This window comes from Hydra vulgaris, chromosome 05, assembly GCF_038396675.1.
Source record: "Hydra vulgaris chromosome 05, alternate assembly HydraT2T_AEP".
Classification (NCBI taxonomy): domain Eukaryota; kingdom Metazoa; phylum Cnidaria; class Hydrozoa; order Anthoathecata; family Hydridae; genus Hydra; species Hydra vulgaris.
In genome coordinates, this window is record NC_088924.1 from 29,646,979 (window position 1) to 29,672,368 (window position 25,390).

General features: G+C 25.8%; 1 protein-coding gene across 1 annotated transcript; it reads left to right on the top strand.

Moving 5' to 3' along the window:
- The first annotated feature begins 319 nt into the window (after positions 1 to 319).
- Positions 320 to 25,189, top strand: LOC136071946 (sodium/potassium-transporting ATPase subunit alpha-like). Its single transcript, XM_065797857.1, has 14 exons — positions 320 to 860; positions 7,648 to 7,743; positions 7,852 to 8,178; positions 9,433 to 9,618; positions 10,146 to 10,532; positions 10,606 to 10,913; positions 13,500 to 13,798; positions 13,946 to 14,140; positions 16,256 to 16,429; positions 16,559 to 16,747; positions 16,834 to 17,225; positions 24,148 to 24,413; positions 24,487 to 24,680; positions 24,788 to 25,189. The coding sequence occupies exons 1-14, from the start codon at positions 834 to 836 to the stop codon at positions 24,814 to 24,816; spliced, it is 3,069 nt and encodes a 1,022-aa protein (XP_065653929.1). The 5' UTR covers positions 320 to 833; the 3' UTR covers positions 24,817 to 25,189.
- Positions 25,190 to 25,390: the final 201 nt, after the last annotated feature.

Below are 25,390 nucleotides of genomic sequence, written 5' to 3' on the forward strand. Positions count from 1 at the left end.
GATTTTGGTTATAGCAGCCGAGTAGTAGTGGTTAGAGTTTCGGCTTCAGAACTGGAAGTTCTGAAGCCAGAACCTGAGCGCTGTTTTTATTATCTATTGCTATAAAATAATAAACTTTTACAAACAATAATAATCATTTTAAATGGTAGCAAACTTTTAATCTTTTTTTTATTAGCCTAACTTATAACAAGTGGTTGCGAAAAGCGTGAAAACTATTTTTAGCGCAAAATCAAAAAAGCTCCCGTCGAGATAAAAAAGTTCGCTTTGTACGAATTTTCATTGAACTTTCTCACCGCGTTGTCAGTAATAATAATTATCCACTGAGGGTGAGAACTATTGCTTAGTTTTTTGTTATTGTTGAAAATTTTAATTACAACGATAAATTTTTCAAAAAAAAAAAAATTTTTTTATTAACAAATAATAAAAAATAAATAAATATTATAACCATAGAAATTTGTTTCAAAAACTAAATAGTAACAAATTTAATTTAACAAATAAGATCGAAAGTATTTATTATTTAATCAAAGGACATTTCACAGATGAAATTAAAATGAAATATTATAGATTGGAAAGTATGCTTTGTCTGCTTTCATGCTTTTCAAGTGTTAAATACGTCAAACAAGCTTTTAGACTTGTTAATTTTATAAACCAGTTTTCTCCCAGAATGCTATACCAATGAAGTCACGCCTCCTATTTTATCACACAATATAAAAGTCATTTTAATGATTCCATATATAAAAAATTAAGTTGAAAAGTACATTTATATTGTTGGAGAATCCAATAAAAAAGAAAAGAAACTTACTTAAAAATTAAAGTATACTTTATTTTGTGAAATGGCAGACTCTGTTGAAACAAAAACGGTAAGTTTGTTTTGCATGGAATTTTTATTAAATTGGTTTTAAATTACAAATCTCTTACTTTACTTCTTGTTATCAAAGTACGAATCTATTATTACATTGATTTCTTAAACAATACTAAATCATATTACTTGATCATTTAAAACGGTTATGTATAATAAATAAACCGTCTAAAAATTATAGATTTTTGATTATTTAAGTTATTGTTATTATTATTGTTGTTGTTGTTGTTGTGTTGTTGTTGTCATTATAAGAACATGACAATTTTTTATTGATTAAATACTAGAAGGTTATATATAACTAGAAACCCCTTCAATACAGTACATTAAATGTGAAAGGTTATCAAAATTTCGCAAAAAGTTTTGATAATATTTTATCAATTCTTATATAAGTTGAACCAGGCTTCTCCATGAATGGTGGGCTATCACTTACACCTGTGTAAGTCAGTTTACATGAATGAAATAAAACCCATGCAAGATGCAGCTTTTTTATTTTAAAGAGTTAAATTTATTACTTTTTTATTTAAATTTGTTAATTTTTTTTTTTTTAATTTTCAAATTAGAAAAAAAATTTCACAAATAAAAGGAGCAACAAATGACCTTTTTTTGGAAAAAAACAAAACAGGAAGTAACGCGAAACAAAATAAATTTTATAAAATAATCTATTGTTTTAATAAAAAAGTGATCTAAATAAATGCTAAACGAGAGTTAAAAAAACTTGGTCAAGTGTTTGTTCTTTTTAATAGTTTTTCTAGAAAACATTATAATAATTGAATAAATAAGTATCAGAAAAATAAACATTACTAAACCCTAATCAATTATCATAATCATTTCATTTTCTCCATGAGCTTATTTATCAAAATATCAAAGCCAAAATAAAAGCCGAATGCCCACACAAGCACTATCAGAGTGAGTGGCTCGCATTGCTGCCTAATATGTTCAAGACAGGCATTTCACCCCTTGCGCACTTATCTACTCCTGCCAATACCTGCTGAAATTTTTTTGTGAAATTATTTTTTAATATAAACAATAAATATGAAAAAACTAGGATACACAACAATCTAAAAAAAATCTTAAAACCAGTATAATCACATCAGAAAATTTTTTTTTTACGAAATATTGAGATTTACCTTAAAATAATTTAGGACATTTTTTTGGGTATTTTGCTGCTTGAGCACAAAGTAAATAATAATATTTCTGGAATTTTTTTTTGTAATCATATTTTTTTTATATTTGCCCTAAATTTGGCTTTTGTGTATTCGCGTTTTGAAAATTTTATTTTTGAACACCCCTAATATATAGGGTATATAAATATTCATTCTAACATTATTACATATTGTGTATATAAATCAGTGTTTCACAGAATGTGAAGCACTAATCTATAAATAGATGTGCGATTGCACACAATTATATGACCATGCAAAAAATAATGTATTGATGATTTGAACAAGGCTTTTGACATGTTTTCAAATTTTAAAAATGCGCTAAAAAAACTTTCTTAAATTTATCTAAAAAAACTTTAAAAAAGAAAAAAAAATCTTAATGGAAGAGAAAATAAAAAATATACTTAACTAAAGCAAAAACACAAAAATATGTATATACATATATATATATATATATATATATATATATATATATATATATATATATATATATATATATATATATATATATATATATATATATATATATATATATATATATATATATATATATATTATATATATATATATATATATATATATATATATATATATATATATATATATATATATATATATATATATATATATATATATATATATATAGAACTCTTATATGTTGTCCGAAAGTTTCTTCAATATTTTGTTGACAAAAAGTAAAAATTAAAATGCAAGACCGGAATTTTTTTTATTATTAATTGATAGACTGCCTGCCCCAACCAAACCCTCAGTCAATGTAGCAGCACTCCATTGCGAGTCAGGCTATTTATCAGTCGATATAGCAGCACTCCCTTGCGAGTCAGGCTATTTGTCAGTCGATGTAGCAGCACTCCCTTGCAAGTCAGGCTATTTGTCAGTCAATGTAGCAGCACTCCCTTGCGAATCAGGCTATTTATCAGTCGATATAGCAGCACTCCCTTGCAAGTCAGGCTATTTGTCAGTTGATGTAGCAGCACTCCCTTGCGAGTCAGGCTATAAGGTAGTCGATGTAGCAACACTCCGCGCATGATTTACAGTAAAAAAAATAAAAATAAAAACACTTTATTAAAAAAAATAAAAATAAAAAAATTTTATTAAAAAAAATAAAAATAAAAACATTGTTTATATTGTTAAAAACATTCAGAATGTTTTAAAAACATTCAGAATGTTTTTAAAAACATTCTGGTCAATTAAATTTGCGTTTTTGTGGTTTTTTTAAAAACAATTAATTTGTAATTAAATTAATGGTTTTGACTTTCATCCAACACCCAAATTTTGGACGAAAGTAATTAAAAGTAATTAAAAGTGACATATATGTTGGCGTAAAAATCACTTTTTTCCTTCCGTGCTTCCCAAATGCAACAAACTATATATATATATATATATATATATATATATATATATATATATATATATATATATATATATATATATATATATATATATATATATATATATATATATATATATATATATATATATATATAGTTCTATAGTTTGTTGGCTTTAGGAAGAGCGGAAGGAAAAAAGTGATTCTTACGCCAACACATACGTCACTTTTAATTACTTTTGACTTTCGTCCAACATTTCCGTGTTGGACGAAAGTAAAAACCATTAATTTAATTACAAATTAATCGTTTTTTAAAAAAACCACAAAAACGCAAATTTAATTGACCAGAATGTTTTTAAAAACATTCTGAATGTTTTTATAACATTTTGAATGTTTTTAACAATATAAACAATGTTTTTATTTTATTTTTTTTAATAAAATGTTTTTATTTTTATTTTTTTTAATAAAATGTTTTTATTTTTATTTTTTTTACTGTAAATCATGCGCGGAGTGTTGCTACATCGACTATCTTATAGCCTGACTCGCAAGGGAGTGCTGCTACATCGACTGACAAATAGCCTGACTCGCAAGGGAGTGCTACTACATCGACTGACAAATAGCCTGACTCGCAAGGGAGTGCTGCTACATCGACTGACAAATAGCCTGACCTGCAAGAGAGTGCTGCTACATCGACTGAGGGTTTGGTTGGGGCAGGCAGTCTATCATTATTAAAAAAAAAAAATTCCGGTCTTGCATTTTAATTTTTACTTTTTGTCAACAAAATATCGAAAAAACTTTCGGACAACATCTAAGGGTTCTATATATATATATATATATATATATATATATATATATATATATATATATATATATATATATATATATATATATATATATATATATATCTTTATTAATGTTTACATTAGTAAATGTTAACAAACAAAGAACAATTTACTTTTAATGATTATTTAAAATATACTCACACTTGATTTAAATTATAGTGTTTTTTTTACTTATTAAAAAATATCAGTTTCCATGTAAATGTAAACAAGTAAATAATTAAGCATTAAAAAACCATTTCATTCTTTGTTTTAACATTTGTACTTTTTTTTTTTTTTAAATTTGTTTCAAAAGATTAACATTTATATATTCAAAAGATTAACATAGTTATATAAATAAAAAAAAAACAGTTTATTATTAATTTTAATATTAAGACTTGTTATAAAAATTCATTAGAAGTGTTTTGTTAAATCATTAAAAAGTGTTTCGATAATATAAAAGCATTAAAGATCAAACTTATTTAATTGTAACAGCTTACTAAAACATTTGTACTTTTTTTTTTCAACGAAATTTCATTTATCTTTTCAAATGTATTAACTTTAATTATTCTTATATTAAAATTTGTTAAAGAGACTTATGTTGTCATAGAAAGTCATCGTTTATAAAAACAAAAAAATTTGTTTTTTTTTCTAATTATTTTTTAAAAAATAATTATATTATTTATTATAAAAAATACATATATAAACAATTTATAAATTAAAAAAATTATATACAATTGTCAATTATTCTTAAAAAAACACATCAGTAAGTTGTTACTTTATTTAAAAGCGTTTCGCTAATATAAAATGTTTGTTAAGAAGTTTTAATGTAATTTATCTCACCTAAGGTATAATTCAAAATATTTTTCATTCCGTGCGTTATTAAATTTTTTTTTGCTTTTTGGAATAGCAGCGGTCAAATCGTCAAAGCAAAATATGTGGTATTTTGTCATATAATGACGTGTGATCACACGTCATTATATGACGTGTGATCACACGTCTTATAATGACATGTGATCACACGTCTTTATAAGACGTGTGATCACACGGCATATCTTCATTACCACGCGTCATATCATCGTTATCTTCCTGTGAAAAACTGTAGATATACTTTGTAACATTTTTTTGCTTACCTAATTCCTTACAGGTTTTTTGCAAATAGAAAAAAACAAAGAATCCGATCTTCTTGTTCTACAGCTGATTTGCTAACAGTAATAACCGATAGGTTTTATTGTGCAATAGAGGTGGAGAGTTTAAGGCTATTGCTTGACATTTCTAAAGCTTTTGATAAAGTTTGGCAAGCTTTCTTCTGACGGTGTATCTGGTAACATCTTTAAGATTATTGATTTCTTCCTTTCCAATATTAGTATCAAAGTTGTCCTTGATGGACTGCACTCTTCTTCATATCCTGTAACTTCAGGGGTTCCTCAAGGTTCTATCCTTGGCCCTATACTCTTTTTAATTTATATTAATGATCTTCCAGATATTCTCATATCTAAGGTGGTATTGTTTAAATTATTTATCACCCTAAGGCTGAGAAGGCCATTACAGTTGAGGAGACTAGTTTTTTTTTGTAATTACAACTCTATCTTAACTCTATAACTCCAGACAAACCTCGACAAACAAGGCCGCTGCGTGGAGAAACAAGTTGAGTGCCGTACTACCAGGGATGTGGTGGGGATCAGAACTTCTTGCTTACGAAGCAAGCATTCTACCACTACACCACTACCTACCACTACACCACCATATCATATCTCATCCACTACTAAGTTCATGTCTGAAGGTGTTTTTCAGGGTTCAACTCTGGGTCACTTTCTTTTTCTTATCTACATAAATGTGTTAAGTACTCAAAAGCGTATCATTTTGCTGATGACACCAACCTCCTGATAGTACATAATTCTTTAAAAAAGCTAAATAAGTACCTAAATTATTACCTGGCATTACTGGTTCAGTGGTTGCAATCAAACAAAATATCTTTGAATGTCAAAAAAACTGAATTAGTTCTATTTAAACCTCAAGGCAAAAAAATTACTAAAAAACTTAATTTTAGAATTAGTGATAAAAAACTAAATATTGTAGATAAAATAAGGCATTTTGTGAATTATGAAACCCTTGTGAATATTTGGCATGCTACTTTTAATTCCCATCTATGCTATGGTTGTCAGATATGGGGACAAAGTTCATTCATTTAGAAAAAAAAACCTTATAAATCTCCAGAATAAATCATTAAGAATAATTCACTTTCAACCTAACAGTTTTAGTTCTGACAAACTATATAATTTTTCTAAAATTTTAAAGCTTGACAAACTTTAGTAGTAAATATATATAGATTATACTGTTTTATATTACTGTATTTAATATCATTATTACAATTTGTATTATTATTATTATTATTATTATTATTGTTATTATTATTATTATTATTATTATTATTATTATTATTATTATTATTATTATTATTATTATTGTTATACTATAATTTATATCATCATAGGTCTTTACACATTATCAGTTAACTGTTTGTAAATGTTCCGCACAATTGTATATATATATACAGTTATTATTAAAGTGAAAATATATTGATTTGATTTTATTTGATGTAGTTTATTTATGAACATCTTATGTTTACGAATATCTTATTGGTAACCAAAATCTATAAATTATTTATAATCTTTATTAAAAATATTACATTAAATACATAAGAAAAATATATATGTATATATATATATAAATAAATAGATAAGTTGTGATGAAAAAACAAAAGATTCTATCAAGAATAACAATGTTTTAAGAAACAAATTATAAGGAAATTAAATTAAAAAATAAATTATAAGGAAATATAATCTTTTTCAAATACCAAATTTAGATTCCATCAGTAATTTAGGTTTTATTGTTTAAATGATTTTTAAGACGGTTTAAAGTTAAATTTAATTACATGGTACTTTAAATTATGCTAATGTCACAGCTTAACTTTTAACGATGTAACTATCAAGGTTGTGTAAAAGGAAAATTTTGGTTTTGCAATAAAATCTCATAACAAGGCCTGACAACGGACTTTTAATCAATGTTTTGATCAATATATCTGACAACGGACTTTTAATCAATGTTTTGATCAATATATCTGACAACGAACCTTTGATCAATGTTTTGATCAATATATCTGACAACAAACTTTTGATTAATGTTTTGATCAACATATCTGACAACAAACTTTTGATCAATGTTTTGATCAATATATCTGACAACAAACTTTTGATTAATGTTTTGATCAATATATCTGACAACGAACTTTTGATCAATGTTTTGATCAATATTTCTGACAACAAACTTTTGATCAATGTTTTGATTAATATATCTGACAACAAACTTTTGATTAATGTTTTGAATTTAAATCTGAATTTAAATCTAGATATCTTACTAGTTATTAGTTTTTTTGTTTTAATTTTTTTTGTTTTAATTTAGGGCTCATATTCTGGAGGTGTTGATGTTGTTAAAAATAAACATGAAAAAAAGAATCAAAAAATCAATTTGGATGACTTGAAGAAAGAATTAGAAATGGTAATAAATAAAATAATAAATCTGATGTTTTGATTATAGCATTTGATAAACAAAGAAAATACTACATTTAAAACAAAGTTTTTTTTTTCATTTTTATTCTTATTTTAGTTTGAACATAAAATAGAATTGGCAGAACTGCTTAAATCCCTAGAAACCAATGTTGATACTGGGCTAACCGCTTCAGTTGCTGCTCGCAATTTGGAGCGTGATGGTCCGAATGCTTTAACTCATCAGAAGCAAACATCTGAATGGGTTAAATTTTTAAAACAAATGTTTGGAGGTTTTGCCATGTTGTTATGGGTAGGTGCACTTCTGTGTGTTTTTGCTTATATTATACGGTCAACAAGAGAGGAAAGTCCAGCAAAAGATGAGCTATACCTGGGCATTGCTTTAACTGTTACAGTTATTCTGAGTGGATTTTTTTCATATTATCAGGTAAATAATCAATTTAAGTATATATTTTTAAGTATATATATTTTTGGTAGTAGTTATAGAAGTTTTTAGTTTTTGTCATTGAATTCATAAAAACATTATCTAAAAGCTGTTATCAATTTTTTTATTTGAAGCAATAAACATGTTACCTTCATAATTATTAAATGGTAAAAACATTTTTTTAACCCTGTAAACTTTTTTTGCATTGAAAAAAATGTTAAAATAACTTTCAATTCATAGGATTTTTTCTAAATTCATATCATTAAAATAATAATTAATCTTTAACTTTGTGTTAATAAAGTTTGCATTTTTTATTTCCACTTTTCTTATCTTCTCCACTTTTTTCTATCGTATTTAACCCTATCAGTACCAGTCACCTGCTATGCGGGTTATGATATTTTTTAGTAAATGTGACCATGCTAAAAACAACATTTAATTACATAGCTAGGGCTTAAAAAAATATAGTTTTACGTAGCTAGGGCTTAAAAAAAATAGTTTGGCTGCCGTTTTTCTGACAAACAAAACAAGTTCTCATTTTTTAAATTCTGACAAATATTTTTTATTTATAGCTTTTTAATTGATGATAACATTTCAATTACAATAGTTTTATTGTATTTTGTCTGGTAACAAAAGGGTTAACAAAAAATTTATAATTTTCACATGTTATATTTTTCATACAAATTACATGGACAGGTGACTTTTACACAGGTGGACAGGTGACTGTTACATGGACAAATTATAAATCTGCTTCTGTACAATTGTCTACTAATATAATACTCTTTTGCACATTTACGTTGTTGCCAGATGCATGATGGGTATTATTTTGTAATAGAGTGAATTGTAAAAACCTTTTCTCTAAAATTATATTTCACATGTCTGTTGCTGTGTATCTACTAAAATTTGTAATTGTCATATTTAATTTTTATAGTTAATTTTTGTTTATTATTATTATTTCGATAAGTAATGACAGTAAAAGATTTATGGCATAACAAATTTTCATCGTTGAAATTTTTGTTGTTTTTACTATTATGATATCTTGTTACACTTAAACATAGGGGGTTACTCCTCTTTGTTTAGTTAAACAAATTTTAATCTCGTTTATGACCATAAAATTTAATCTTGTTTATGATCATAAAATTTAATCTTGTTTATGGCCATAAACTGTTTTACTATTCCCTACTTTGGTTATTTTTGACTATAAAAAATTTTGTTTAAAAAATTTTAACATGAAAAAATTTATAAATAAACTGTGTTTAGGAGGCAAAAAGCTCTAGGATTATGGATAGTTTTAAAAAAATGATTCCACAGGAAGCTGTTGTGTTGCGTGATGGTAAAAAAGTTACTATTAATGCTGTTGATTGTGTAGTTGGTGACATCACTTTTGTGAAATTTGGTGACAGAATTCCTGCTGATATTAGAATTATTGATTGCCGTGGGTTAAAGGTAAGCAAACAAATTTTTATGTTTATAAATTGATAAAAATTTTATTATATACATGTGTGTGTATTGTATATATACAAATGTGTTTTTTTTTGGTATACATATATACACGTATGCTTATGTATGTATGTATGTATGTATGTATGTATGTATGTATGTATGTATGTATGTATGTATGTATGTATGTATGTATGTATGTATGTATGTATGTATGTATGTATGCATTTATGTATGTATGTATGTATCAGTCACTCCTCAGGTTACAATGCCTACTTCATATTAGTTATTGTTAAAATAGTAAAAACTATTTATATAGTTTAAAACTAATATTTTATTCTTACTACGACTAAAAAGTAAACTTTTTATGATTTTTTTGTAAAACAATTTTACACTTACAAAAAATATTATGTCAAAAAAAAAAAAGTATATCTTACATTACATGATTTTTATATAAAGGCTCTTTAAATGATTTTTATGTAAGGTTCATTAAATGATTATTATGTGAAAATAAATTATTAAATGGTTCATAGGTTGATAATTCATCTCTTACTGGAGAGTCAGAACCTCAATCTAGAGGAACTGAGTGCTCGTCTGATAACCCTATTGAAACAAAGAATCTTGCTTTTTTTTCAACTAATGCTGTTGAAGGTACTGCCACTGGGGTAGTTGTTAGAACTGGTGATAAAACTGTTATGGGACGAATCGCTATTCTTGCATCTGGATTAGAAAGTGGTCAAACTCCTATAGCTATAGAAATTGAGCATTTTATTCATATTATCACTGGTGTTGCAGTTTTTATTGGTATATCTTTCCTTATCATATCACTTGCAATGGGTTATCATTGGTTAGAGGCTGTTGTTTTCTTGATTGGAATTATTGTTGCAAATGTTCCAGAGGGTTTGCTTGCTACTGTTACGGTAATTCTTTAATTAATTTTTAATTAGTTAAAGTTCATATTTAAATAGTTTTACATGTTTTTATCACTATTAGGTATGTTTAACATTAACTGCTAAAAAAATGGCTAAAAAAAATTGCCTTGTAAAGCATTTGGAGGCTGTTGAAACACTGGGAAGCACCTCTGTTATTTGTTCTGATAAAACTGGTACATTGACTCAAAATCGTATGACTGTTGCTCACATGTGGTTTGATAAAATGATTGTTGAAGCTGACACAACAGAAGATCAATCTGGTGTGGCACATGAAAAAGGATCATCTACATGGATGGCTCTTGCACAGATTGGAGCATTATGTAATCATGCTGAGTTTAAACCCAATCAGGATAATATTTCTATTCTTAGGTAATTTGTTAGTTTTGATTTTTTTAAATCTTTTTTAGGTTTTATTGACATTAAACTGATCTAGTTATTAAACTTGATTAATTAAACCTTTCATAGAAACCATATATACAATCGATTGCTAAATTAGCATCTGCTAAGGTTGCTTTTTTTTTGTACTCGCCATTTTCTCTCTCCTAATTCCATTCCCTACCTCTACAAATCTCTTATTCATCCCTGTATGGAATACTGTTGTCATATTTGGACTGGTTCTTCTAACGATGCTCTTTTTCTTCTAAACAAGGTCCAAAAATGCATTGTAAACGTAGTTGGACCCTGTTTATCTACTAAGCTTGAGCCTCTTTCCCATTGTCGTAAAGTTGCATCTTTTTCTCTTTTCTACAAATACTATCATGGTTGCTGCTCAAAGGAGCTATCGTCTCTAGTTCCATCAACTAAAACTTATTTCTGCTTGAGTTGTCATTTATTAAGTTCTCATTCTTTTACTGTATCTGACCCTGCATGTTCCAAAAACTTTTATTCGTCTAATTTTTTTCCCTGCATCAACTCTTTGGAACTTTTTCCCCTCTTCATGTTTTCATGACTCATAAAACCTTCAACTTTTTAAGTCTTCTGTCAACCGTTTCCTTGCTCTTTAATTCTATTCTTTTTTTCTAGTAAATCCCAACTTAATAGCTGTTACTTGCAGTCTTGTTGGGAGTTAATCAGAATAAAAAAAAAAAAAAATACTGGATCATCATAATGATTATCATCATTTAGTGGTAAGGATCTATGATTTGTTTTATTTGTTTAACATTATTTTTCTTTTTTTAAACACAGATATTTCTTCTTTTTAGAATTGCATTTAACCAATCTATTATGCATTTTAAAATTAAAAGCAATAAATAAATGTTTTGATGTCGTTATATTGGTTAAATCATTTTTTGCAAACGAAATGCTATTATTTGCTTGCTCAGCAGATTATTATTATTTGCTTGCTCAGCAAATTATTATTATTTGCTTGCTCAGCAGATTATTATTATTTGCTTGCTCAGCAGATGCTGTAGTCACTTGCAGACAATTATATCAAAGCAATTCTTAAATTTTAGATGCATGTGCTTTTTATTATGCAATTGGATCACCATCAACATTAGGCTTCTAAACATAGCTGCGACTATCCTTGCTAAATATTCCATTACATGCTTTAAAATTTGTCAATTTATTAGTATCTTGACTGCTTCAACTAATATCTTGACTGCTTCAACTAATATCTTGACTGCTTCAAGAGAGTAATAAACTAAAAACTTTAAATGCAAGAAAAAAACTTTAAGTAGTTAATTTTTTTACCTGTAATTTTATGTAAAATTTAATTTTTTTTTTTTTTTTACAAAATGGTTGATATATGCTTGTGTTGTTAAAATTTGTTATTAACACTTGTGTTATTTAAACAGTTTTAATGTACGCTTTGTAAATATTTTTAATGTTAATTTTATTTATTGTAAAATACAAGGTAGAATAAAAGCCTTAAACAATAGATAATTACTTAAACAATAGATAATTACTTAAACAATAGATAATTACTTAAACAATAGATAATTACTAAACAATAGATAATTACTTAAACAATAGATAATTACTTAAACAATAGATAATTACTTAAACAATAGATAATTACTTAAACAATAGATAATTACTTAAACAATAGATAATTACTTAAACAATAGATAATTACTTAAACAATAGATAATTACTTAAACAATAGATAATTACTTAAACAATAGATAATTACTTAAACAATAAATAATTACTTAAACAATAATAATTACTTAAACAATAGATAATTACTTAAACAATAGATAATTACTTAAACAATAGATAATTACTTAAACAATAGATAATTACTAAACAATAGATAATTACTTAAACAATAGATAATTACTTAAACAATAGATAATTACTTAAACAATAGATAATTACTTAAACAATAGATAATTACTTAAACAATAGATAATTACTGTAAAAAAGTAAAATTTATTATTATTGAACAATATATAAGTATAGTAGTGCTAGAGGTTAAACCAAAGCATGACATGCATAAATATGGGAAATATATTTTATATATTAGCTAGCTTATTTTAAAAGTACATTCTTCGAAAATAATCATTTTATAGAAAGCAAACAATGAAATATTTTAGAATCATGCTTAAGCTTAGTTTAAAGAAAAGTTTTTTAAAGTAAAATTGGTTGTTGCTGTATTTCAATAAATATTCACATTTTGCATTAATTTTTTTTCTCTTTTTTAAATATCTATAGAGTTCAAACCAAAAAAGTTTTTAGCTAAGTAGATAAATAGTCTTTTTATCACCTGTGCTAAAGTTTTTTCTCTTGTTTGATGCAATGTTTTCATCAATATTCTGAACCATTTGATTGAGTAGGTATTGCCATAGAATTATTATTTATACAAGACCATTATTTGATTGACATTTCTTATTAAAGTAAAATCATGTTCATCTTTTTGCAACTTTGGTGAAAATGAACTTGCTTAAATTATTTAACTTATTCAAAATATAAAATGTATTCTTATTGTTTTTATTTCTTTTCTCATTTTAGAAGAGACTGTATTGGTGATGCCTCAGAAATAGCCATTCTGAAATTTATTGAAAGTTCTGTTGGTAATGTCATGGATAAAAGAGCTAAAAATAAATTAGTAGCAGAAATTCCTTTTAACTCAACTGATAAATTTCAAGCTTCTGTACATGAGTTGGCTGATGATAAAAGATATCTTCTAGTAATGAAAGGTGCACCTGAAAGAATATTGGACAGATGTTCAACAATTCTTTTAAATGGAAATGAGTATCCCATAGATTTAGAAATTAAACGGTCTTATAATCATGCATATGAAGAATTAGGTTTCCAAATGTTTATTAACTATATGTTAGAGTCTTGCCAAATAAATATTTATTAACTATTTGTTAGAGTCTTGCTATTTTTATTATATAATACTTTTTAATTTAAATAAATGTGTCTTAGGCTTTATCCATATTTTTTATTTATAGGTGGTCTTGGTGAAAGAGTTTTAGGTTTTTGTCATTATTACTTACCTGTTGATCAATATCCTAAAGGATTTTTGTTTAAGACTGATGAGGAACAGAATTTTCCACTAGAAGGGCTATGTTTTGTTGGTTTGTTAAGTATGATTGATCCTCCAAGAGCTGCTGTCCCTGATGCTGTTAGCAAATGTCGAAGTGCTGGTCAGTTTTTATTAAACAAATTAATCTTCTTGCTAATTATTATTTTTTATTGTTAAAGTAACTTTTTTAAAAATTTTGTAAATAAAAAATATGTTTAGGGGTGCGCTGAGACCCTTGAACATTCAATGTTAGGTACCAGTAATTTTATGGTGTTAAGTTGCTTCAAGTTTGAGTAGATTGTTTTTAAGAAAATATGAGTTAACTCAAAAATAAAAAAATTTAAAGTTAATTTGTATTTATTTTATTTGAAAAGCAAGTTTGAAAAATCAACATATATAAACCACTTTAAATATGCCATTTTTTTGTAGAATTACAAAGAAATTTTTTTTTTTTAAACATCTTTACTTCCAACAAGGCTGCAAGCAGCCACTAATTAAAGTTGGAAGTTACTCGAAGAGAAAAGATGAAGATTGTAGAGCAAGATAATGATTGATGGACGACTTAAAGGATTGCAAATTACATGAATCAGGAATGCAAGATGAAGGAAGCAAATTCCAAATAACTGATGTTCGAGGAAAAAAACTAGACAAATAAGAGTTTTTGGAGCACTTAAGAACAGTCACAGAAAAAGGTTGACGAGTAACACGAGAATAAATTTTAGTAGATGGTACAAGAGACACTAGCTCTTTAGAGCAGTGCCCATTATAGTATTTGTAGAAAAGAGAAAGAGAAGCAACATTACGACAATGTGATAATGGTTGGAGGTTGGCTGCAAGAGCAAGTCCAACTATGTTTATAATGCATTTTTGCTCCTTGTCTAAAAAAGAAAGGGCGTCATTAGAAGATCCGCCCCAAATATGGCAGCAGTATTCCATACAAGGCCGGATTTGAGATTTATAGAGATAGAGAATAGAATCCTAAGTAAGAAAGTGTCGAGCTTGATAAAGAGATGCAACCTTAGCAGATGCTAATTTTGCAACAGATTTGATATATGGTTTCCAAGAAAGATCGAAAGTAAGAGTTAATCCTAGAAGATGAAGAGAAAAAAAGTGTGAAATCACTGGTGTCTATTTAATGTTGAGTCTAAAACTATACAAAAAGTTCAAATCATTTTATAAAAGCTGTTGTTTTAAATTATACTGCATAAAAAATGAAAAAGATTTTAATTCATCAATCATTTTTTTAAAATTTTTGTTTTCGAAAAATATTTTTTAATTAAAATGAAAAACTTTAAAAAAATTAAAAACTTTTTTATTAAAAACTTTTTTTTTTGATTATATTATGGATGCAGTATGTAACACTTTTTTTTTTCAATTAAAAAATAGAAGATTATATTTAAAAAAAAAAAAAAAAAGTATACTTTTTATACAAAAAGACAAAAGTCTAAGGAGCTAGCGTCTCTTGTGCCATCTACTAAAATTCATTCTCGTGTTACTCGTCATTCAATTAAGTGTCATCCTTTTTCTGTGACTGTTCCTAAGTGCTCCAAAAACGCTTATTCGTCTAGTTTTTTTCCTCGAACATCAGTTCTTTGGAATTCGCTTCCTTCATCTTGCTTTCCTGATTCATATAATTTGCAATCTTTTAAATCGTCCGTCAATCGTTATCTTGCTCTACAATCTTCATCTTTTCTCTTACAGTAACTTCCAACTTTAATTAGTGGCTGCTTGCAGCCTTGTTGGAAGCAAAGATGTTTAAAAAAAAAAAAAAAAAAAAAAAGTAAGTTTTAAGGTATCAAGTTCATTATGATTTTTTTGATTGTCCATTTAATTTTAAACAACAAACAAAGTATTCTTTGAAACTCGGGTTTTATTGGTTTATACAATATCGACTTTGAAGAAATGCATATCTTCTATTTTTTTGTATTAAAATTGGTTTACTCAGATAGAAAAATAATAGAGTATATTTGATATAGCATAGGCGATTTATTTTACCATATAAAGCAAAAACTTTTTATGAAACAAAATAAAGTGAATAGCTATTATTTTCCTTTTTGAGTTTGTTGTTGTATTTGAATTATAATCTCATTAATTAAATTTTTTATATATAGTTTCTTTCCTAAGTAGCAATTTTATGCAATAATATTTTGCACTCTTTATGTTAATTTAAATTCCATATGTGAATTCAAATTTATTTAATTTTAAATTTCATTAACAGTTTATTTATTATTAACAGGTATAAAAGTCATCATGGTAACTGGTGATCATCCAATTACAGCAAAAGCAATTGCAAAAGGTGTTGGAATTATTTCAGAAGGTAATGAATGTGCAGAAGATATAGCGCAACGATTGAATATAAATGTAGAAGATGTAAAAAAAGGGGATGCTAAAGCTTGTGTTATTCATGGATGTATGTTTTCCAATATTTTAAAGTTGTATTTATCTGCTGTTCTTTTTATGTTTCAATTTTTTTTTAAGTTTCAGTTTAGTTTTGAATATAGGGAATATTTTAAATAAAGGTTTAAATTTTTTTTTGAAGCTAAACTTAAAGATATATCACAAAACGACTTGGATGAAATTTTAAGAACTCATACTGAAATCGTATTTGCACGAACATCACCACAGCAAAAATTAATTATTGTTGAAGGATGTCAGAGAGTAGGTTCTATTGTTGCGGTAACTGGTGATGGTGTTAATGATTCACCTGCATTAAAAAAAGCTGACATAGGTATATGATGCTTCAATGCTTTAGGATACGAAATCTTAAGGTTTTTATTTTTATTTTTATTATAAAAAACATTCCTTTTTTTCAAGGCGTTGCTATGGGAATTGCTGGATCAGATGTTTCTAAACAAGCTGCTGATATGATATTATTAGATGATAATTTTGCTTCTATTGTTACTGGTGTTGAAGAAGGTCGCCTTATTTTTGACAACCTTAAAAAATCTATTGTCTATACTTTAACAAGTAATATTCCTGAAATTACACCTTTCCTAATGTATATTTTGTTTGGTATTCCCTTGCCATTGGGAACAGTCACTATACTTTGCATTGACCTTGGCACTGATTTAATCCCAGCTATTTCATTAGCTTATGAAAAAGCTGAAAGTGATATCATGAAGCGCAAACCAAGGGATCCTTCACATGACAAGCTTGTTAATGAGCGGCTTATCAGTGTTGCTTATGGTATGATTGGTATGGCTCAAGTAAGTTTTTTTTTCTATAAATAACAATATTTTTATCACAATAAATAATATTGTTATATCTATTGCACAGCCATTTTGTTTATAATTTGTGTAAACATCATAGTTTATAATTATTAATAATTAATGAAAGTTTGTTCTGAGTATTTGTGATGTGACATCACAAATTATCGCAATGAAATTGCAAATGACAGAGGTGTTACTTTAACAGTATAAAGGGAAAAGAAAAAAAAAAAAATTAATAACAACATTTTTATTTATAATTTGTTTTTACATTATAATTCATACTTATTTAAAATTAAAGAAAGTTTGTTCATTGAAAAAAAAAAGAACAAACAGATAAATCATTTAAAAGTTTTAAGTTTGTTAAAAAATGGTTTAAATAACAATATAAAAGTATATAAAATCCATGTAATGTATCTAAGAAAGCAATTTCCTAAAATATTTTATGTGCTTTAACTAAAAAAAACAAAAAACGAGCGCTTAATCAATGTAACTTTACTCATTGCATGTTCTCCTTTCTAGTATGACATCATCACTGTGTATTAAGTGTCGTTATTTTGACTGAGGGCTTTGGAGAGCAGTCATTTATTTTTTGCAGTTTTTTTTTCCTTTCTTCTTTTTCTGAAAAAATTAAAGCGCACTTTTCAAGAATTAAAACGTATAAATTATATTAGGAAATATATATATATATATATATATATATATATATATATATATATATATATATATATATATATATATATATATATATATATATATATATGTATATATATATATATGTATATATATATATATATATGTATATATATATATATATGTATATATATACATATATATATATATATATACATATATATATATATATATATATATTATATATATATATATATATATATATATATATATATATATATATATATATATATATAGATATATGTATATATATATATATATATGTATATATATATATATATATATATATATATACATATATATGATTTATAACAATATATAGACTAAAAAATGAAAATAAATAAATAAAAAAACAAGGGAAAAAAAACGAACAAAAATGAATTGGTAATTGCTCTTCCTCCATATTGATTTTTTATAAGCGTTATGGGGATGATATTATCACCATTTTTATGGAGATGATGTTGTCGCTATTTTAAGTTTGAAGCTCAGGAATTTTTTACACATCTTAATAAACAACATAAAAAATTAAAATTTACTATGGAAAAAGAACAAGATAACCAAGTTGCATTTTCAGATGATCTTATCAATAAGTCTGTTTCACTTTCCACCTCAATTTATCACAAATAAACATATACTAGTCTTTTTTTAAAATTTTCCAGTTTTGTTCCCTATTGTTATAAAATTAATCTTTTACGTTGTTTGATTAATAGAACATATATAATCAACAGCACATGGCTAGGATTTAAAAAATCTATCTAATGTTTTAAAAAATAACCAATATCCACCAAAAATAATTGATAATGAAATTAAATTTTTTGTTGATAAAAAGTTAAATCCATCTGTTATAAATTGTGTTGGTAACCCTAATATAAGATATTATAAACTTCCATTTATAGGATTTTACTCAAATTTTACTAAATCTAAAGTTTTAATTAATTTAATTTTCACTACCAACAAATTACAAAATAGTTTATGTATAAAAGATCCACTTCCTAAGCTGCTCAAATCCAATATTGTTTTTGTTTACAAATTTTCTTGTGCTGGATGTAATGCCAGTTATATTGGAGGAACCTCCAGACACTTAAAAACAAAGATTCATCTTACAAGTGACAAACAATCTAATGTTTACAAGCAATTAATTTCATCTGTTAATTATAATAAGTAACTCTAATTGTTTTAAAGTTTCTGCTCCTAACAAAAACAAATTGAAAATTAAAGAAGCACTCCATATTAAATGGGAATTGATGAATGGATATTAGATTATAAAATAAATTTGTCAATCTAGTTTTTTTTATTTACTTATTATTTTTTATGCTATTTACGTTATCATAATTTGTATTATAATTTTTATTGGTTTGTAATAATTCCATTTGGCTGTTAATATTTCTCTGTAATGTCTTCAAGTTTTGATTTTATATTTATATCCAGAGTTTTAAATTGTAATTTTATTTTTTGAAAATGTAGTATGATAACTATGAAACATGTCGAGATAAAAAAATATTGTGTATGTTAACTATGAAACATTAAAGATTAAATAATATATATATATATATATATATATATATATATATATATATATATATATATATATATATATATATATATATATATATATATATATATATATATATATATACATCAGGGTTTACATTAGCCCTGTGGAATTGGGAGAATATGGGAATACTGTCAATTGCAGTATTCCCATATTCTCATAAAATCAAAATTTCCAATTTGAAGATAAAAAAATTGAATGCTCCAAACAAAAGTTTGCCAAATTAAATTTTAATAATAATTCTAATAAAAATTACTGAAAATTAATTATTATTAAATATTAATAGAAAAATAGCATGAGAATTTCTAATTTTCTAATTGTGTCAAACTTGAAATAAAACCAACAATATTGGTATAACTACGCAATTGCATAACTGTAAAAATGTCTCTTGAAAAAAACTTCTTGAAAATTGTGATTTTCCCAGAGATTTTTGGGATTTTCTTGGCAACTTGCTTGTATAATTCACTTCTCAATGTTTGCAAGTAATTCTTTGCAATGCATTCTGACATCAGCAAATATTTTATAAAAAAGTTAATCTAAAAAATTAACTAATATTTCTTTAAAAGTTTTGCCTGTTTTGGCTGAAAATTCAAATAACTTATTAAGTTTTAATGCAAACTCTATTTTAAGTAGTATGTGTGCTTTTTCAGCAAAATTTATTCATAATATTGAGAAGCCATTTATATTATTGTAAGTTCTTAGTTGTTGTTTTTCTTTTTTTGTTTGGTATTTTATATCAACTGAATTAGGTGATCGCATTGACTATAATCTTTTTTTACTCATCTACTATCATTTCTTGACTAATATTTTTAAAATTAATATATGTTAAATACAAAAAAAGTTTAATGATTATTACTAACTAGAAATTCATTTAATGACTCAGTGTAGTTAGAGGGATTTATAAATTATTCAAATTCTTTTACTTGGAATTAGCATGATTTTGTCTGCGTATTATCTCTAAACAAGAGCTTTAGATGGTATAATTTTTTTTGCTTCAAGTTTTTAAAATGTTTAAAGAAACTTTTCTCTTTTTTTATATAATTTTCAAAACTTATTTATTAACTTAATTTTAATGAAAATGTTTTAAAAAAGTGCCTTAATCTACAATAGATAGCTCAAGAAATTTATAATTAAGAAAAATTGCCAATAAATGATCGGAAGAGATCAGATTATTAAACTATGATGTTCAATCCACTTAAACAGCATATTTATTTAAAATATTATTTAAATTTGGACAAGCAATCCTGATTTTAGGGAAAAAAATTAAAAAAAAAAGGATCTTCTGTCTGTTTGTTTTTTTGCTACAAACATTTTTGTGTTACGGCAAAAAATAAATTTTTTATTTGTCTTTTCATAATCCACAGACATGATCATTTAACGGAAATATGTCGTAGTCAGAAAAATATGACAGGCACAAAACATTTTAAAATCATCTTAACTACACCAAAGAGGATATATCTTTACTGCTTGCTTGTATTTAAAACATAAATTAAATACCTGTATTAAATGTTAATTAAATACGTTTAACAGCAAGAATGTTTTTTTTATTACAACAAACTGGTACTAAAAATTTAAAACACAAGAAAACTAGACTCTGCTTGCTTGAACTTAAAGTGTAAAATTAAATTTAAATATTTGAATGAACCATAGTCATAACATTTTATGACTATAAATTAAAAAAAAATTGTTGTTATTCTTCGTTGCAAAGATTGCGTGCAATCGCTTTTGATCAATATCTGTTGTAATTAAATATTTGTTGTTGTTTATTTATATGACATTATTTTTAAAATATACTGTACCTAGCTTAATAGCAAGCTACAGGTTAATGGAAACAAATTCAAAGACCTTCTTTTCTCAAATACAAAACAAAAAGTTCTCAAATTTTTCTATCACCTTTGGCAGATGTGGTTGTGACAAAAATATCCTTGACAAACCAATAAAAAGATGATCCAGTCTAAAGGTGACTATAATCAAACTTAACCAACTTTATAATAATGCCAAACTCCTCCTTATGCTTTCTGGAGCTTGACACAGTACTTTAATGAGGTCCTTTAGTTTCTCTCAAGTCAATGCTCCCATAAAATGGGAGATGTGTACCTCTAGGATGTCTCTTGCAGAAAAACCATAGAAGTGGAATGTTGAAAATGAAACTAAGGATAACAATAGTTTCAGAATGTATTTTAGTTTGGGCGCTGTAGTGTCACAGTAAACAGCAAATGCAACAGCACAGTAAACAATATCAAATCATTCCAGAAGATTGAATCTATCAGCTAAATCTAATTGTCAAAAGAGTATAAGTTAACTTTAAATCTGAAACCTAGCCCATACCATTAAACCAAGCCTGTATACTAATTCTAACTTTACCGTTTGCCTTTTCCATCCTCCTAAGAACTTTTGTTGTGTAAATTTTTTGCTATTAACTATTTATTTAATATTGTATGTGCTGTATTTATTATTATTTATATGTATGTTTTGTAATTTTTATTAGATGAATGTCTTTAATTATGTATGATAGTATACTATTTATTATTACTGTTATTATTATTTTCACTTTTATCTATTACTATATATTATTGTTATTAATATCAGTTGTTTACTTTAGATTAGTTTATTACTATTTATAAATGATCTTGAATTGTAACAACTTCTGTATTCAGAAATATATATTGATTGATTGATAACAATAATTTTTCTTGCAGACTGTCTCTGACTGTTGGCTGTGTATTGTAATTGTACAATCTCTGGAAGAAAGTATAAGACTTGGACTGTAAATCGAAAAAAAACCCTGGATAAAGAAAAAGAGATGTAGAGTACTCATCTAAAATGGAAACTTTTTTCCATTGTACTAAAGTTCAGAAGTAGAAAAGTAAAAGTCCAGAACCGGAATGTCAAAGAAAATAGTGAAAGTCATATATCGGCTTGTTTAGCATTTGCACAGCGACACAGTGTGATTGGTTGTGTTGATAAGGAACAGAAGAAAGCAATCTTAAAGAAATCTAAGTATTGGTTTTTTTTTCTTTGCTGGACGGTGGATGTGGTTAAGTTTTCAACTGAGTGTAGACATAAAGATAGATTTGATTCAGTACAGAATGGTGGCTCTATGAGTATCCTTTAGCTATTAGCTCTTTATGATCTTTTTTTTTTCTGCACATATTGATAAGCATGGCAACCCAGGTCACGGCAAAAGATCATAATTTATTCTACTGTCTGTGATAAACTCATTAATTTGATGGGTCAAAAAGTACTTATGTTTATTGTTGATGAAATACAAAAAGCAAAGTATTCACTCATCAATGGACAATCTTGGCAAAAGCGCTAACCAAAAATAAGACACGAGTGCCTAAAAAATCATACACACGTTAGTCAACACATGCTGATGCAACAAATGCTTTGTGAAAAAGTTACAAGAATATTCAATCTGCTCTAGGTACCATTGCAACTGATGAACGTGCAAAAAGTAAAACAATTGATTACCGCATTTTGCCCAATGATGATTTGGTAGAAATTTTTTCGAATGTTGCAGCAGCTTTAAGAATTTACCTCAGCCTAATGGTGGCAAATTATGCAAGAGAAAGAAGTTTCTCCTGTACAATTTGCCAGAAGTTTTCTCACAATTAAAGTGTGTAAAAAATGAATGTGGTACTAAAATTAATCAAGAGTGGCTCGCCATGCTTTTTTGATGTGTATTTAATTTGAAGTGACCAGACAACTCTTATTTGTGTCATTGCTGAACAATTTGCCAGACAAAAATCATGAAAATGTCACTTTAGTTTTTAAATACATGACTGAAATATTAAATGGCACATGCCTAACACTTTTTCTTTAGACGAAATGGCCCCCAAATGATTTGTGCCTCTGGCCCCAGGTACTCTTAATCCGTCCCTGGTGATAACTTTGATGAGGTGGTATCAAAAAGTTTAATAATAAATGAAGAAAGGCAAATATAAAATTATCAGTTTTGATATTATTATATCAAATATGAAATTATTAGTTTTTGTAAGGTTTTGTTTAGATTTTTAAAATTTAATAGCATGATAAACTTTAAAATTAGATTAAATTAAATGAAAACTTTATGACATCCATTTTTTCAGCGTGGAAACATTGCCTGCATCTAAAAATGTAAAGACCTTATTTTTTTATCAAAAATGAAAATTGCTAAAATTGAGGTCAGAAAACATTTCTTGTGTTACATATAAGCTCAGTGGACATTAAGAAAAAACATGCATGCAAAAAAAATTTTCTTAAAATATTTTTGTATATTTATATAAATATATATATTTATATATATATATATATATATATATATATATATATATATATATATATATATATATATATATATATATATGTATATATATATATATATCTATACATATATATATATATATATATATATATATATATATGTATATTTATATATATATGTGTGTATATATATATATATATATATATATATATATATATATATATATATATATATATATATATATATATATATATATATGTATATATTTATATATATATGTATATATATATATATATATATATATATATATATATATATATATATATATATATATATATATATATATATATATATATATATATTTACATTTATATGTATGTATATAGATTGATTTTTTTATCTTTATAAATTTACACGTTTAAATGTTGTAGGCTTGCGGCGGTTTTTTTACATATTTTGTAATCATGGCTGAAAATGGTTTTATGCCATCAGACTTGTTTGGAATAAGGATTAGGTGGGATGATATGAATGTTAACACTTTACCAGATTCTTATGGAAACGAATGGACCTACCATCAGCGTAAGGAATTAGAGTTAACATGTCAAACAGCTTTCTTTACTACCATTGTTGTTGTTCAATGGGGAACGCTTATCGCCAGTAAAACTAGAAAACTTTCACTGTTTAGTCAAGGAATGGGGTAAAAAAATTTTTTTTATTTATTAAAATTTGAGCACGTGACTCATTTTGTCTATACATAATATATTATTTAGAAATTGGTTTTTAAATTTTGGCTTGTTTTTTGAAACTGCTCTTGCGATTTTTCTTCAATATACTCCTGGTATAAATATGGGACTTCGTTTACGTCCTATGAATTTCTCTTGGTGGTTTACTGGGCTTCCTTACACATTCTTAATCATTATTAGTGACGAAATTAGAAGATATATTTTAAGAAGATATCCTAAAGGTTTGTTCTTTAATTTATTAAATTTTTTTCATCAAGTTAATCAAATTTTAAAAGGAACTTAAAATTAATTTCATATAATTAAACAATTGTGTGCTTTATTCATTTAGGTTGGGTGGAGCAAGAAACCTACTATTAATCGACTACACTGCATGACTACATGACCACAGCTCATAATAAGTATGACCACAGCTCATCATAAGTAAAAAATTGTTAAGTATTTATTGATTATTAGGGCGATTTATAGTCCATGCAGAATTTAATGTGTAAAAAAAAGTTTTTTGTTACATTTATTCAGTTGGTCAAACTATTTATGTAATATTTGCACGATTATGCGACAGCTTGTTCAAATTATCTACCCTTTAAACTCTTTTTTAACTATTTATTTATTTTTGTATGTTTTTAAACTTTTTATTAATACTGAATTTTATGAATACTGCGCGTTTTAGAATTTTTACATCACGATGATTTTACTTCGGTTAAAATGGATAAAAATAGTATTCAATTTTTTACTATCGTTTATTCTTGTTTTTATTATCGTTAATGTCTACGAGTATCAACTAACTAAGAGAGCATATCTTGACCTGCTTACTTTCAATCTTTAAAATTTAACAACAAATCAAGTTCATTGATTCGTTTAATTTTATGTATTGTAGTCTACTAAAGAATTTTATCCACTAATCAATACGAATATTGTTTTGCTTATAAAATTT